This window comes from Notolepis coatsorum (genome assembly GCF_963971535.1).
Source record: "Notolepis coatsorum genome assembly, chromosome: 2".
Lineage (NCBI taxonomy): Eukaryota > Metazoa > Chordata > Actinopteri > Aulopiformes > Paralepididae > Notolepis > Notolepis coatsorum.
In genome coordinates, this window is record NC_140166.1 from 190,434,678 (window position 1) to 190,449,638 (window position 14,961).

General features: G+C 45.5%; 1 protein-coding gene across 1 annotated transcript in view; it reads right to left on the minus strand.

The window, feature by feature from the left end:
* The window catches only part of hcn2b (hyperpolarization activated cyclic nucleotide-gated potassium channel 2b), a gene marked incomplete at both ends in the record, with an annotated part of 135,362 nt that overhangs the window by 15,608 nt on the left and 104,793 nt on the right, over positions 1-14,961 (minus strand). The window contains one exon of the mRNA XM_084307819.1: positions 4,898-5,062. Coding sequence (XP_084163945.1) covers positions 4,898-5,062 — 165 coding nt within the window. The remainder of the gene's footprint in view (positions 1-4,897; positions 5,063-14,961) is intronic.

The following is a 14,961-nucleotide window of genomic DNA, read 5'->3' on the forward strand; positions in this document are numbered from 1 at the left end:
AGCAGGTAACATGGTGGGACATCTCGGTATCTGTACATAGTTATTTACATAGCATGTAGGACATGCTAGATCCTTTGGTAGTGCAATACACTGTTACTGTTGCTATACTATTTTTAAAGTGACCTTTCCTTTTGGCCATAAGTGTGGGCGTGTGCGGCATGAGTGTGTGCCTGCTCATGTTAAAGTGGCTGCTAGTGTGCGAGCGTGCACAGCGTGCATGTCGTGTGTGTGCTCATGTGTGCTTGTGTGTGGAAAGTTCAGTGCTCTGTGGCACTCAGTGTTCATTGTTCAGGGCTCTGATGGCCTGGGGGAAGAAGCTGAGCCGAAGCCTCTCTGTCCTAGTTGTGGTGGTAGTGGTGGTGACAGTAGTGATGGTGGTGGTGGTGGTAGTGGTGGTGGTAGTGATGGTGGTAGGGTGACCACCTGTCCCGCGTTTCGCATTTCAAAGATCATGGTAAAAACAATAATAATTATTATTATTTAAAAAATGTTTTAAATGTTGTTCATTTAATGCCTCGCTCCAATTAAGTGTGTCAGTGTCACTCGAGTCAGAAGAAACATGCACCTCTACCCCCCTCCTCCGCCGACCGGCCGACCCCTCTGCCGATGAACACGCACCTCTACCCCCCAATTGCCGTATTTACGCGTCGACTTTAATAAGCGGCACGGCTCAAATACTTGAGATACCGGAAAGACAGTTGCGCTGTCTTTAAACTGCTAATAATACTCCATGACTCCGGCGAGACGCGGACCTTGCACCGGGGGATGATGATGCGCCACCACCGTGAGCCAGCGAGGGACCGAAGCTGTCCAGAAAACCATGAGAGAGAGCCTCGCCGAGCCAGCCAGCCAGGGCACGTTAAATAAATCGTGAGGGGAAAGAAAAAAAAAGTAAAACGCAGGCTGTGTGTTCTCAGTGAGAAGATCCCCCTGCAGCGGTGCTTATTTTGTGCAGTCACACATCCCGGTGCTAGGTGAAGCATCTACAGTTTAATAAGATTAATATATATACCGTCGGCGTCGAATATGAAATAAAGGCATTTAAATAATAAATACATTTATTTAATTTTAATTAGCAATTATATATATTCCCCCCCCCCCCCCCCCCCTCCCTCACCTACGTGTCCCGCATTGTCCCGCAAAAGCAGTGCTGTTGTCCTGCTACTGAACAATTTTGACCGGGTCACCCTAGGTGGTGGTAGTGATGCTGGTAGTGGTGGTGGTAGTGGTGGTAGTGATGGTGGTAGTGGTGGTGGTAGTGATGGTGGTAGTTGTTGTGAAGGATCAGAGCGGTAGTGGTTTAATGATACCATACTTATCAATACAGTCAGGGAATTGTACCCCTCAGTTACAGTAGTGATGGTGGTAGTAGTGGTGGTAGTGATGGTGGTAGCGATGGTGGTAGTGATGGTGGTAGTGATGGTGGTAGTGGTGGTGGTAGTGATGGTGGTAGTGGTGGTGGTAGTGATGGTGGTAGTGATGGTGGTAGTGGTGGTGGTAGTGATGGTGGTAGTGATGGTGGTAGTGGTGGTGGTAGTGATGGTGGTAGTGGTGGTGGTAGTGATGGTGGTAGTGGTGGTGGTAGTGGTGGTGGTAGTGATGGTGGTAGTGGTGGTGGTAGTGATGGTGGTAGTGGTGGTGGTAGTGGTGGTGGTAGTGGTGGTGGTAGTGGTGGTGGTAGTGATGGTGGTGGTGGTAGTGGTGATGGTGGTAGTGGTGGTGGTGGTGGTGGTGATGGTGGTGGTGGTGGTGGTAGTGGTGATGGTGGTAGTGGTGGTGGTAGTGGTGGTAGTAGTGATGGTGGTGGTGGTGGTGGTGGTAGTGGTGGTAGTGATGGTGGTGGTAGTGATGGTGGTAGTGGTGGTAGTGCAGGGCTCTACAGTGCGACCAAATTGCTCGCATATGCCCCTAAAAATATGTGTGTGCGAACCGTAAAACTCAATTATGCGCACGGTGTGCGAGTACAGATTACAGCCTCTCGTCTTTTTTTTCTCCGCCGCGAGAAACGTTAAAAAACTACAAGTCCCACATTGCACTCAAGCCAACGGTCCAATCACAGTAGAGTGACGTGACTGGTTTCAAGAGAAAGAAAGCAAATGACCAATCGGAAGCTCTCATTTGGCTTGTTTACTTCCTGAAACGCCACCATTGCGATATGCGAGAGTTTCCCGAGACATGTAACTTCTAGTCTTACCAATAGCAATATATTTTAGAACACCTAGATTTAGCAATAACAATAGTAATATAACGTTAATGCAACAAAACGAATGCCTTGCTTTGTTAATCATAACGTTGATGCAGTAGCGTATGCCGTTGTGTTGACTGTAACGGACATGATAACAACATAACACTGTGTACACATTCAAATTGCGATAATCGATTCTAACATTTTCAAATCGATGCAGTTGAATTTCCCCCTTAGGATCGATGCATTGTTACACCCCTACACCAGAGTCACTGGCCCACTGTGTATCTGTGTGTACAGCTAACTTGGCTAGCGTTATGAACAGCAGAGGTGGGCAATAGGGTCCAGCTGCAGCGCCGGACGGCCGGAGTGCAAGCGGTGTGACGTAATTGGCAGACTCGACTGTCAATCAATGGTCTACCTGACACGCAAACTCATAAACAATGTTTCTGTACTGGAGGTGTACAGTATTTCAATAGGCAACCCTGAAAGGATTATTTCTCTAGAAGAGCAACACAGCCAAAACATAGGCATTGTATGCATAAAAGGGGCAAAAGCTAAAGTTAAGTGACTTACTTTTGTAGCAGTAGTTTGATTTGATAGTTTATTTGATAGGGACAGCACATGTTAATGAACATCAAGTACAAAATATGTAAACATGCAGGGTTGTAGCAAGAGCTAATTTACACACATTAAATAATATGTTTATTTATTAGCACAGTACAAATATACATTTATTTTTGAAAAAAAAAAAATTACTTGAAATATTTTCACTGTGCTCCTAAATATTTTTGGGTGCTCCTAAATTTCTTTGTGTGCTCCTAACTTTTTTCATTTAGGAGCACCTGTGCCCCTAGTGAAAAAGGTTAGCGTAGAGCCCTGTAGTGGTGATGGTGGTAGTAGTGGTGGTGGTAGTGGTGGTGGTAGTGGTGGTGGTAGTAGTGGTGGTGGTAGTAGTGGTGGTGGTGGTGGTGATGGTAGTGGTGGTAGTGGTGATGGTGGTAGTAGTGGTTATGGTGGTAGTGGTGGTAGTGGTGGTCAGGGGTGTAGCTCCAGATTCTGGGCCCCATGAAAGAATGTATTTGTAAGTGCGCGAGCGAAAATTTCTTTGGCCATTTTTTTATTGATGAAAACGCATAATATGGTTTTTACCTATACATTCGGATCAGCAGTTCAGCACCTGCACTGTTGGTGGGTGAGCCTAGTAAAGGATGTCGCATTGCGTTCATCTTCAATGAATGGACCAATGCAATAGTCTACACACACACACACACACACACACACACACACACACACACACACACACACACACACACACACACACACACACACACACACACACACACACACACACACACACACACACACACACACACACACACACACACACACACACACACACACACACACACACACACACACACACACACACACACACACTTCAGAAACAAACATAGTATCAATGAGAGCATCAATAATACACCTGAGTGATGTCTAGTAAAAAAAAAAAAAAAAAAAACATTTTTGGGTCCCCCCCAGTGCTGGGCCCTTGGAATCATCCTAAGCTACCCCCCCCCAGCTACGCCCCTGGTAGTGGTGATGGTGGTAGTAGTGGTGGTGGTGGTGGTGGTAGTGGTGGTGTTAGTGATGGTGGTAGTGGACAGGGGCCATTGGTCATGACATTAGCATTTTCCAAAAGCTCAGATTTAGCTTTGTTTCACCCGTCTATGTATACAGGCAAAGTTTTTTTTTTAAAAGCTCTGTTTGCAGTTACCTAAAACTGTGAGGTGTTCCCTTCCATTAAGCAGATATACCAGATAATACATAAATATATATATCAATACTGGAACAAGTTATTTTGAATATTGTGATATTCCTTGTTTTTTTGTGTGTGTTTTTTAGCCCTATTTGCAGAATATGAATGGAGCTTACCATATGACCATATCTTACCAGTCATTAATATGGTCTTACCATATGACCATATCGTACCAGTCATTAATGTGGTCTTACCATATGACCATATCTTACCAGTCATTAATATGGTCTTACCATATGACCATATCGTACCAGTCATTAATGTGGTCTTACCATATGACCATATCTTATCAGTCATTAATGTGGTCTTACCATATGACCATATCTTACCAGTCATTAATATGGTCTTACCATATGACCATATCTTATCAGTCATTAATGTGGTCTTACCATATGACCATATCGTACCAGTCATTAATGTGGTCTTACCATATGACCATATCGTATCAGTCATTAATGTGGTCTTACCATATGACCATATCGTACCAGTCATTAATATGGTCTTACCATATGACCATATCGTATCAGTCATTAATGTGGTCTTACCATATGACCATATCGTACCAGTCATTAATGTGGTCTTACCATATGACCATATCGTACCAGTCATTAATGTGGTCTTACCATATGACCATATCTTATCAGTCATTAATGTGGTCTTACCATATGACCATATCATACCAGTCATTAATATGGTCTTACCATATGACCATATCTTATCAGTCATTAATATGGTCTTACCATATGACCATATCGTACCAGTCATTAATATGGTCTTACCATATGACCATATCTTACCAGTCATTAATATGGTCTTACCATATGACCATATCTTATCAGTCATTAATGTGGTCTTACCATATGACCATATCGTACCAGTCATTAATATGGTCTTACCTATCCTGTCCAGTCTGTCAATAGCCACCGTCTCGAAGGCCCTCCTCATCATCGGGTACTCCTCCAGCACCTCGTTAAAGTTGTCCACTGACAGAGAGTACAGTCGACAGTAGGTGTCCGCTCGCACGCTGGCTGTCCGTCTGCCTCGGGTCAAGAGACAGATCTCTGGGGAACAGAGAGACAGGGAGACATAGAGACAGGCAGAGACACAGCCAGTCAGTAACAGGATGAGACAGGCAGAGAAAGGCTGACAATGGGCAGATATAGACAGGCAGACCAGCAGACAGCCATTACATCTACATACAGCTACATAAACAGTCTAGTCCGAGGCCAGCATTATTAAGCCGGCTACTACACTGAGCCATCAAGAAACCTGACAAACACTACTTTACATGAAGAAGTCCTGCTTTGTATGCAGTTTATTTTCATTATTAATTCATACATTTTTACTTTGAAATACAACACTACAAAACCAAGTCTCTCTGCATCATGGACAGGATAAAAAGACAGGATAAACATAATGAAGACCAGCTTGGTGACAACATGATGGCTTTTTTTTTAAAAACGATGTACTGTATCCGTGCCACAATAAAGGCTTTTAAACATGTTTCTCTTCCTGTTTTGCTTTTTGAGTGTCTGGGATCCCGTCTTGTTGCAGTTGTCTTTTCCCAAAGACCAAAGAGAACCTGATGACTCTCATCTATCCAAACCTCTGACAGCCAAACTGACCAGATCCTCAAACAGATAAGATGAATGAAAGATCTATCAAAGCAAAGATTCTATTAAATATATGACTAATCGTGTAATTTTCTCGTTGATATACCGGTTGCCATTGCAAACATTGAATCTTCAAGTTAGGTCCGCTATGCAGATGTCTGGGTCGACATATACATAACATCAGTGATACTTTCTTTCAGTGCATCTCAGTCATCTGAGCGTTTCACGGGTCTGAAGTAATTGTCTTCCCGTTGGGATTAGCCAGGTTGTACAGTATGTATGAACACAGGCCATCGGAACTGTGTGAGTAGAATGGCAGTGGATTTTTGCACATGCTGTACACAGTGTGAGTGAGTGTGTGTGTGTGTGTGTGTGTGTGTGTGTGTGTGTGTGTGTGTGTGCGTGTGTGTGTGCGTGTGCGTGCGTAGTCAGTATGACCCACTGACAGCAACATTGAGTATTCCCTCCTGCAGACAGTTAGCGGTGACAGCTGGGTGAGGAGAGCACAGTCGGAGACATGCTGCTAAGCTTTATTACATTCAGTGGTTCCCCTTCCTTCCTCTACTCTTTCTTCCTCTCTTCCTCTCCCTTTGTTCCTCCTCTGGGCTGAGGCTCTGTTGTCTTGACAACCATGTCTCTCCTCTCCTCTCTCTCTCTCTCCCCCCTATCTCTCTCTCTCTCTCTCTCTCTCTCTCTCTCACACTCTCACTCTCTCACACTCTCACTCTCTCACACTCTCACTCTCTCTCACTGTCTCTCTCTCTCACTGTCTCTCTCTCTCTATATCTCTCTCTCTCTCACACAGATACACACACACTCTCTCTCTCCCCTTGACTACTGAAGGACTGACATCCTCAGTGGAAAATACAGTAGAATGATAAACCCTGGCAGTGGCGTTTACAACATGGGGCGCAGGGGACTGTACTGAAGTGGACTGTCCCTATCTGCATATTACTGTGACTCCAGCAGGCAGAGGAGCCCCACAGAGACCAGACCCACGGGCAGGGAATTATGAAGTGCATTCAAGTAAAAGAGCAGCTCCTAGAGAGAGAGAGAGAGAGAGAGAGAGAGAGAGAGAGAGAGAGAGAGAGAGAGAGAGAGAGAGAGAGAGAGAGAGAGAGAGAGAGAGAGAGAGAGAGAGAGAGAGAGAGAGAGAGAGAGAGAGAGAGAGAGAGAGAGGCCAGTATGGACCGGACGCACGCCTACACATGCACAATTAAAAGGCACAAAGGACATTCCATACTTGAGTTACTGTATATATGTTTATATAATTACATGGTGATTAAGCACAGAGGCATGCTGGGGAGGATAAATAGGCTGAGGAGCTGAATATTTACAATTTCACATGAAAAACACAAAAAGTCCTCTCACCTCAAGTTCAGCTGTCTTACTCTAAAGAAGACTATGTAGGTGGGCTCTGATCCCAATTCTGGACATTTCCATACCAAAATATAATGAATGTGACAACCAACCCTGTTCTCCCCTATTCTATGGTTGGAGAATTGTGATATTTGACTTATGAATATTGAGTGAGCTTTGATTCACTTGTTTTGTTTGTTGTGAAGATTTCTTGTGAGTACTTCAATGTTTGTGGTTATATATATATATATATATATATATATATATATATATATATATATTTTTTTTTTTTTTTTAATTGTGTTTGTAATTTAAATGTTTGGACCCCAGGAAGAGTAGTCTCACCTTGGTGTAGACTAATGGGGATCAGTGCATGTGAGCGGATCGGAGCGTGAGCGGCGCGGGGCGCGGAGCGGCCGGTTTTGACGTGAGCGAGGAGTGGGTTTTAAAATGAGTCGGCGCGACGTCCGGAGCGAGAGTTCTCCTCCGCTCCAATCCACTCCAGGCCGCTCACAGTGGTTTAACACTGATGTAATATATACATGCAGTACAATGCCAAAGCAACAGATGGCGATGTACAAACATGAAGGCCATTTTCAACCAATGAGAAGGGTGAACCTGTGATAGGCTAGCCTGTTCAGGCTTTGTCACTGTAGAGACGCCCACACTCACTCCAGTTAGAAAAAGTATCGACGCCATTGTTGTTGACGTTAGCTTACATGCTAACGTTAATGGCAGCGACCATAGCATTGTGGCTCGGCTAGCCTATCATCGCTTAATAGAACTAGTGAATGGATAAACAACGTTATTTAACATTGCAGAATGGCTACAATTACAATGCGGCTCAATACAAACAATTGTTAAGGGGCCCAGGGGGTGTAGACTGTTGTAGTTTGAGCTAATTTACACCATGCTCCAAAAAAAAAAAAAAAAAACTGCTGAGCGATCTGGCGCGGGGAGTGGGGAGCGCTCGATTCAAGGTGAGCGGGGAGCGAGCGGAGAGCGACTTGGGGGCGGGGTCAACATGAGCGATTAGCGGAGCGGACCAAGCTTTAAAGAGCGAAGAGCGGATTTCTCGGCCGCGCCGATCCGCTCACGTGGCCTGATGGGGATCCAATAAAACAATAAACTCATCTTACCCCACTCTCCCCCACACTGGCTCATATTACCCCTCTTTCCCCTATGGGAACATATGCATTGCTTTAGTTTATTAGCTTATATGCAATAGTCACAAAAGTCTAAATTGTGGTTTAGTTTAGTTTTTCAGCACCTCCCTGACGAGGCATACCACATATAGAAATAAATACACACATACAGTGATAGTAATAGAATATTTGGTTCTAATATTTGGTTCCAAAGTATCGCATAAGTCTCAAATGGGACCTGTGTGTAAAAATGTGCTAGCATAGTTGTCATGCTGTGAAATCCAATACAACAGCATGAAACTACTGATCAAAGCATTGTTCAACCACTGGGTGACCATTTGTACCCGTGGATAGGGGTAATTCTGGAAGACGTTGAAGAGAAGCACAATGGAGAATTGCAAATATATCCAACCCCCACCACCACCACCCAACCCCCTCCAATGTACAGTTTCTTCCCCCTCAAATGTATATGTACTCTCTTTTAGAAACTCTGTCTCTTAAACAGTACTGTATATTTGTATATCTTGTATGTCATAGATGTCTGGATGTAACAGTACCGTTTATCTGTATGTCATGTATGTCATAAATGTTACGATGAATTGAAAATGGGGGACCCTGATGTAAACAAGACGAAAGTCTTTCTCTGGTCTGCATCCCCTTAACAATTGTGTGTATTGAGCTGTACTGTATTGTACCCATTCTGCAATCTGTTAATAAAGTTTTCAATCAATCAATCAATCAATCATGGGATGGAGGTAATTACTTTTAATCATTAAGTTAGACGTGATTATAATATTCCAAGAGGTCTCAGGGATAATGAAAACAAACCCTGCTACAGTAGGTTAAGCAGCACACACCAAGAGAAGCAACAGAGCCCGGAGGGGCCATCATGTGCTGTTAGCTTTAATTTGACTGTACCTTGTACTGGGTGGTAACTACAGCTCCCCAGACGATTCAGGCACTGGTTGTTTATTTGTTTTAGAAGAGAAGGCAGCATGTGCCTCTCTGGTGGTTGTGAGGGAGTGGCCTTGGACAAACAAAGCTTGACATTACAAATGGCTCTGTCATCACTGTTCTACTGGCTCATTACTTGTTATTAATTTACTTGTGTGTGTGAGTGAGTGAGTGAGTGAGTGAGTGAGTGAGTGAGTGAGTGAGTGAGTGAGTGAGTGAGTGAGTGAGTGAGTGAGTGTGTGTGTGTGTGTGTGTGTGTGTGTGTGTGTGTGTGTGTGTGTGTGCGTGTGTGCGTGTGCGTGTGTGCGTGTGCGTGTGTGCGTGTGCGTGTGCGTGCGTGCGTGCGTATGTGTGTATGCTCTCTCTATCTGTGTCACTCCTATAGCGCTCTAGGCAGGCTGGCACAACCATAGCACTGCCACTGAACCCTTTGTTTTTTAAGGCACCAGATGTGTGGGGGGGGGGGGGGCACACTCACGTGTGTGCTGCACTTGTCTCTGTGTGTGTATGTGTGTCAACAGTGACAGCACCGCGGCGGGTGTCCCCCAAACGGCCCCCCTGGGGAAAAGCCAGGGAGAAGTGGGCCAGAAGTGTCTGTGGAGGCGAGACTATGGAAGAGGTCCAACTCAAATGTCAGGCTACAGTTTCTCGCCCACCTTCTCCTCTGGTGTCTACCATTCTCATGTAAACAGTAAACACAACAGACTCAGTGACATTGCTGTGGTGGATTCTCACCATTTAACTCTACTGGGACTCAGTAGTGATGCGATGGAAATAGCAGGTCCCTGCGTGCACCATTAAAACTGGATTTTGACATTTTTTTTAATAAATAAAGCTAGTAGTAGAGTAGTTTTCCTAACTACATGGGTTGATCTTGGAACGTTATATATTGAAAATGTATAGGGACTAGGCTATAATGTCCGGCAGCGTGGCTACATGAGTAGAGGTCCGGACTCATGATCGGAAGATCACCGGTTCGAGCCCCGGTCAAGGCCGTTGTCGGAAAGTGGTGTTGTTGTCCAGCAGGGGGCACTCTGTCCTCTGGACTTGTCAGTAACAATGCCCCTGTTAGGTGATAGGAACACCGTACAGCTGCGAGTGCTGTCCTTCGGATGAGACGCTAAACCGAGGTCCTGACTGAATTTGGTCATTAAAGAACCCAGGACGCCTATCGCAAAGAGTAGGGGGTTCGCCCAACGTTCCTGGTCAAATTCCCAATCAGGTCTCTGACATCGGCCACCTAATCATCTCTCTGCTTAATTGGCTGATATCAATCCCTGTCTCCTGAGCCTTCCAGCCATTGTGTAGTGTGATGTGTGCCTGGTGCCTGGTGCCAGTGTATGGCAGCCATTGAGCCTGTGTAGCCCAAGTTTGAGTACTACCAGTGGTGGTGAAGGACGCAATTTCCACCCTACATTGTGTGGTTTGAGTGTCTAGAAAAGCGCTATATAAATGTAATGGTCATTCATTCATTCATAGAATAAAAATATATATAGAATAGAACAGAACATGTGTCCAGAGATGGTGTGATGGTTGGGACCCCTGCCTAATGCTCCCCTGCTGGCCTGGGGTTGAATCCCATCAGAACCGTATCTCCTGTGTCTCCCTCTCAGCCTTCCTACTGTCTCCATAAAGAACCTTCTCTCCTGTGTCTCTCCTACTCTGTCTCCCTCTCAGCCTTCCTACTGTCTCCATAAAGAACCTTCTCTCCGGTGTCTCTCCTACTCTGTCTCCCTCTCAGCCTTCCTACTGTCTCCATAAAGAACCTTCTCTCATGTGTCTCCCCTACTCTGTCTCCCTCTCAGCCTTCCTACTGTCTCAATAAAGAACTGTCTCTCCTGTGTCTCCCCTACTCTGTCTCCCTCTCAGCCTTCCTACTGTCTCCAGAAAGAACTGTCTCTCCTGTGTCTCTCCTACTCTGTCTCCTTCTCAGCCTTCCTACTGTCTCCAGAAATAACTGTCTTTCCTGTGTCTCCCCTACTCTGTCTCCCTCTCAGCCTTCCTACTGTCTCCATAAAGAACTGTCTCTCCTGTGTCTCCCCTACTCTGTCTCCCTCTCAGCCTTCCTGTCTCCATAAAGAACCTTCTCTCCTGTGTCTCCCCTACTCTGTCTCCCTCTCAGCCTTCCTACACAAATTTACAAAATCCACACCCAACTAACAATTGCCTCCGCCAACACTATATCTCCCCTCCGGATTCAACCCCCCCTCCACCGCCCAACCCCCCTTTTACATCCTTCACTGAAATCACAGCATCGGACCTATCCTCCATTCTCTCTACAATGAAAACTTCAACCTGCATCCTGGAACCTATCCCCTCCATCCTAGTCTAGGCTTGTCTCCCTGCCCTTTCTCCCCTAATCACCTCCATCGTAAACTCCTCTCTGACCACTGGCCTATTTCCCCCCGCCCTCAAAATTGCTTCTGTCACCCCCTTACTAAAAAAACCCAGACTCAACCCCGAAACCCTTGATAATTTCCACCCCATTTCCAACCTTCCCTTCCTCTCAAAAATCATTGAGCGAGCCATTGCCTCCCAATTAAAATCCTACCTCGACAACAATAACCTTTATGATACCTTTCAATCCGGATTCCGCACCAGACACAGCACCGAAACTGCTCTTCTAAAGGTCACCAACGACATACTCCTCTCTGCCGACTCTGGTTCCCTCTCCATCCTCATCCTCCTAGACCTCAGCGCTGCTTTTGACACCATCAGTCACCCCATCCTCATCACTCGTCTCCAGTCCTCTTTTGGCATCTCCGGAATCCCCCTCACCTTGCTCCAATCATACCTCTCACACAGGCACCAATTCATCTCCATCAACAATTGCAAATCCCCCACTGCCCCCATCACTCATGGTGTCCCCCAAGGCTCAGTACTTGGTCCCCTGCTCTTCATCCTCTACATCCTTCCACTTGGTATAATTCTCCGCCAACATGGTCTCCGTTTTCATTGTTATGCAGACGACACTCAGCTCTACCTCTCCACCAAGACTATCACTCCAGCCACTCTCTCCACCCTCACCACCTGCCTCACAGACATCAAAACATGGATGCAAAATAACTTTCTCAAACTAAACTGCAATAAATCAGAAATCATCATTATCGGTCCAAAATCCCTCACCAGCCACACCCAGGATTTCTCCCTAAATATTGATGGTTCCATTGTTACCCCCTCCACTCACGTCCGTAACCTTGGCATCATCCTGGACTCCACCCTTTCTTTCCTCCCCCATGTGAACCACATAACCAAAACGGCCTTCTACCACCTCCGGAACATTGCTCATCTCCGCCCCTCCCTATCACTCTCCGCTGCTGAAACACTGGTTCATGCATTCATATAATCAAGACTGGACTACTGTAACAGCATCCTCTACGGCTCACCAAACACTATCCTCAATAAACTCCAATATGTCCAAAACTCTGCTGCCTGCATGCTCACCTCCACCCGTCGCTCTGATCACATCACCCCTGTCCTCCACGACCTCCACTGGCTTCCAATCAAATACAGGATACAATTTAAAATACTACTCATCACATTTAAAGCCCTCAACAACCTTGCCCCTCCCTACCTGTCCGACCTCCTCCACCGTCACACGCCCACCCCTCGCCTTAGGTCTGCAGATGCCAACCTCGTAACACCTCCCACGACCAAGCTCCGGACCTGGGGCGACAGGGCCTTTGCTGCTGCTGCCCCCTCCCTCTGGAATGCCCTCCCCAGCCATATCTGTGATGCAAACACCCTGCCATCTTTTAAATCAGCCCTCAAAACCCACTTTTTCAATCTTGCTTTTGACCTCTAATTCTGTTGGGTTTATTTTCTTTTGTATTATTTTTGTTCTGTTTTGTTCTGTTTTTTGTTTTGCCATAGTTTTGTTTTGCCATGTAAAGCGTCTTTGAGCACCTGGAAAAGCGCTATATAAAATAGATGTATTATTATTATTATTATTATTATTATTATTATTATTATTATTATTATTATTATTATTATTATTATTATTATTATTATTATTATTATTATTATTATTATTATTATTATTATTATTATTATTATTATTATTATTACTGTCTCCAGAAAGAACTGTCTTTCCTGTGTCTCCCCTACTCTGTCTCCCTCTCAGCCTTCCTACTGTCTCCAGAAAGAACCGTCTCTCCTGTGTCTCTCCTACTCTGTCTCCCTCTCAGTCTTCCTACTGTCTCCAGAAAGAACTGTCTTTCCTGTGTCTCTCCTACTCTGTCTCCCTCTCAGCCTTCCTACTGTCTCCAGAAAGAACTGTCTCTCTTGTGTCTCTCCTACTCTGTCTCCCTCTCAGCCTTCCTACTGTCTCCAGAAATAACTGTGTCTCCTGTGTCTCCCCTACTCTGTCTCACTCTCAGCCTTCCTACTGTCTCCAGAAAGAACGGTCTCTCCTGTGTCTCCTCTACTCTGTCTCCCTCTCAGCCTTCCTATTGTCTCCAGAAAGAACTCTCTCCTGTGTCTCCCATACTCTGTCTCCCTCTCAGCCTTCCTACTGTCTCCAGAAAGAACTGTCTCTCCTTTGTCTCCCCTACTCTGTCTCCCTCTCAGCCTTCCTACTGTCTCCAGAAAGAACTGTCTCTCCTGTGTCTCCCCTACTCTGTCTCCCTCTCAGCCTTCCTACTGTCTCCAGAAAGAACTCTCTCTCCTGTGTCTCCCCTACTCTGTCTCCTTCTCAGCCTTCCTACTGTCTCCAGAAAGAACTGTCTCTCCTGTGTCTCTCCTACTCTGTCTCCCTCTCAGCCTTCCTACTGTCTCAGAAAAGACAAATATTAAAGGGGACATGCATTATAAATGCCTTTTTTCTGTGTTTAGCATGGTTTTATAGTAATACAGGTTAGTATCAATGGGTCTGTGTCTCTAATTATCATATTGACTCATCAGTCTAGTCTCGAGTTCATGAGATCCTCCCTCACTCAACTAAACTGTTCTGATTTGACGTTTCCGTGACGTTTATATAGCATTGATTTGCATAGCTTCGCCCCTGGTTGTACTCACCTCCACTGCCCACATCAACCATTATAGTGCAGATTATAGAGAGAGAGAGAGAGAGAGAGAGAGAGAGAGAGAGAGAGAGAGAGATGGAGAGAGAGAGATGGAGATACAGCGGGAGGGACTGCAGAAGTGTGTGTAAATGTGTGTGCGCCATCTCTCTCCCTCGTCTGGGACACACACACACACACAAACTTGACTGGGTGTGTGTCTGGGATGTAGGCATAGTGTAACCCGACACTTCCTCAAATGGGGTTTGACAGGCAGAGAACGAGCGAGGAGAGAGAGGGAGAGAGAGAGATAGAGAGAGAGAAAGAGGGACGGCGGGAGGGACTGCAGAAGTGTGTGTAAATGTGTGTGCGCCATCTCTCTCCCTCGTCGGTGCACTGCAACCCTGCCCGAGCCCGACGGGGCCCTACCCGACCCGACAGGTTCGGGGTGGGTAGGGCTTCGTTTTTAAATAAATAATTCGGGCTCGCTATACTCATATAACTAGGGTTATAGGATAACCTTAAGTTTCTGTTTAATTTTCGCGTAACGTAGTGCTGTCATCAGAGAGTGAAAGCCTTGTGTCTGAGGAGTCAAGATGTATAAGTTAACAGATAAAATAGTAAAGGGAACGCTGCATTTTTGGAAACATTTGGATGTAATTACCGCAGCCCGCAGGGAGAACTCGAGGGGAGTAGAACAGTGATGAAGCCCTCAGGTGGATGATGAACAAATGAACTGGACCGAAGTTCCATTGTTTGAAGTTGGAATATAGCCAGTTGGCGAACGTTTTAATTTGGTCTTGGATGTATGTAGCCGGTTGGCGAAGTTTTGTTAACGTTGTTCAACGCGTTGCTGACATCAACAGCGAAGTGGTGAGTCCGATTTATT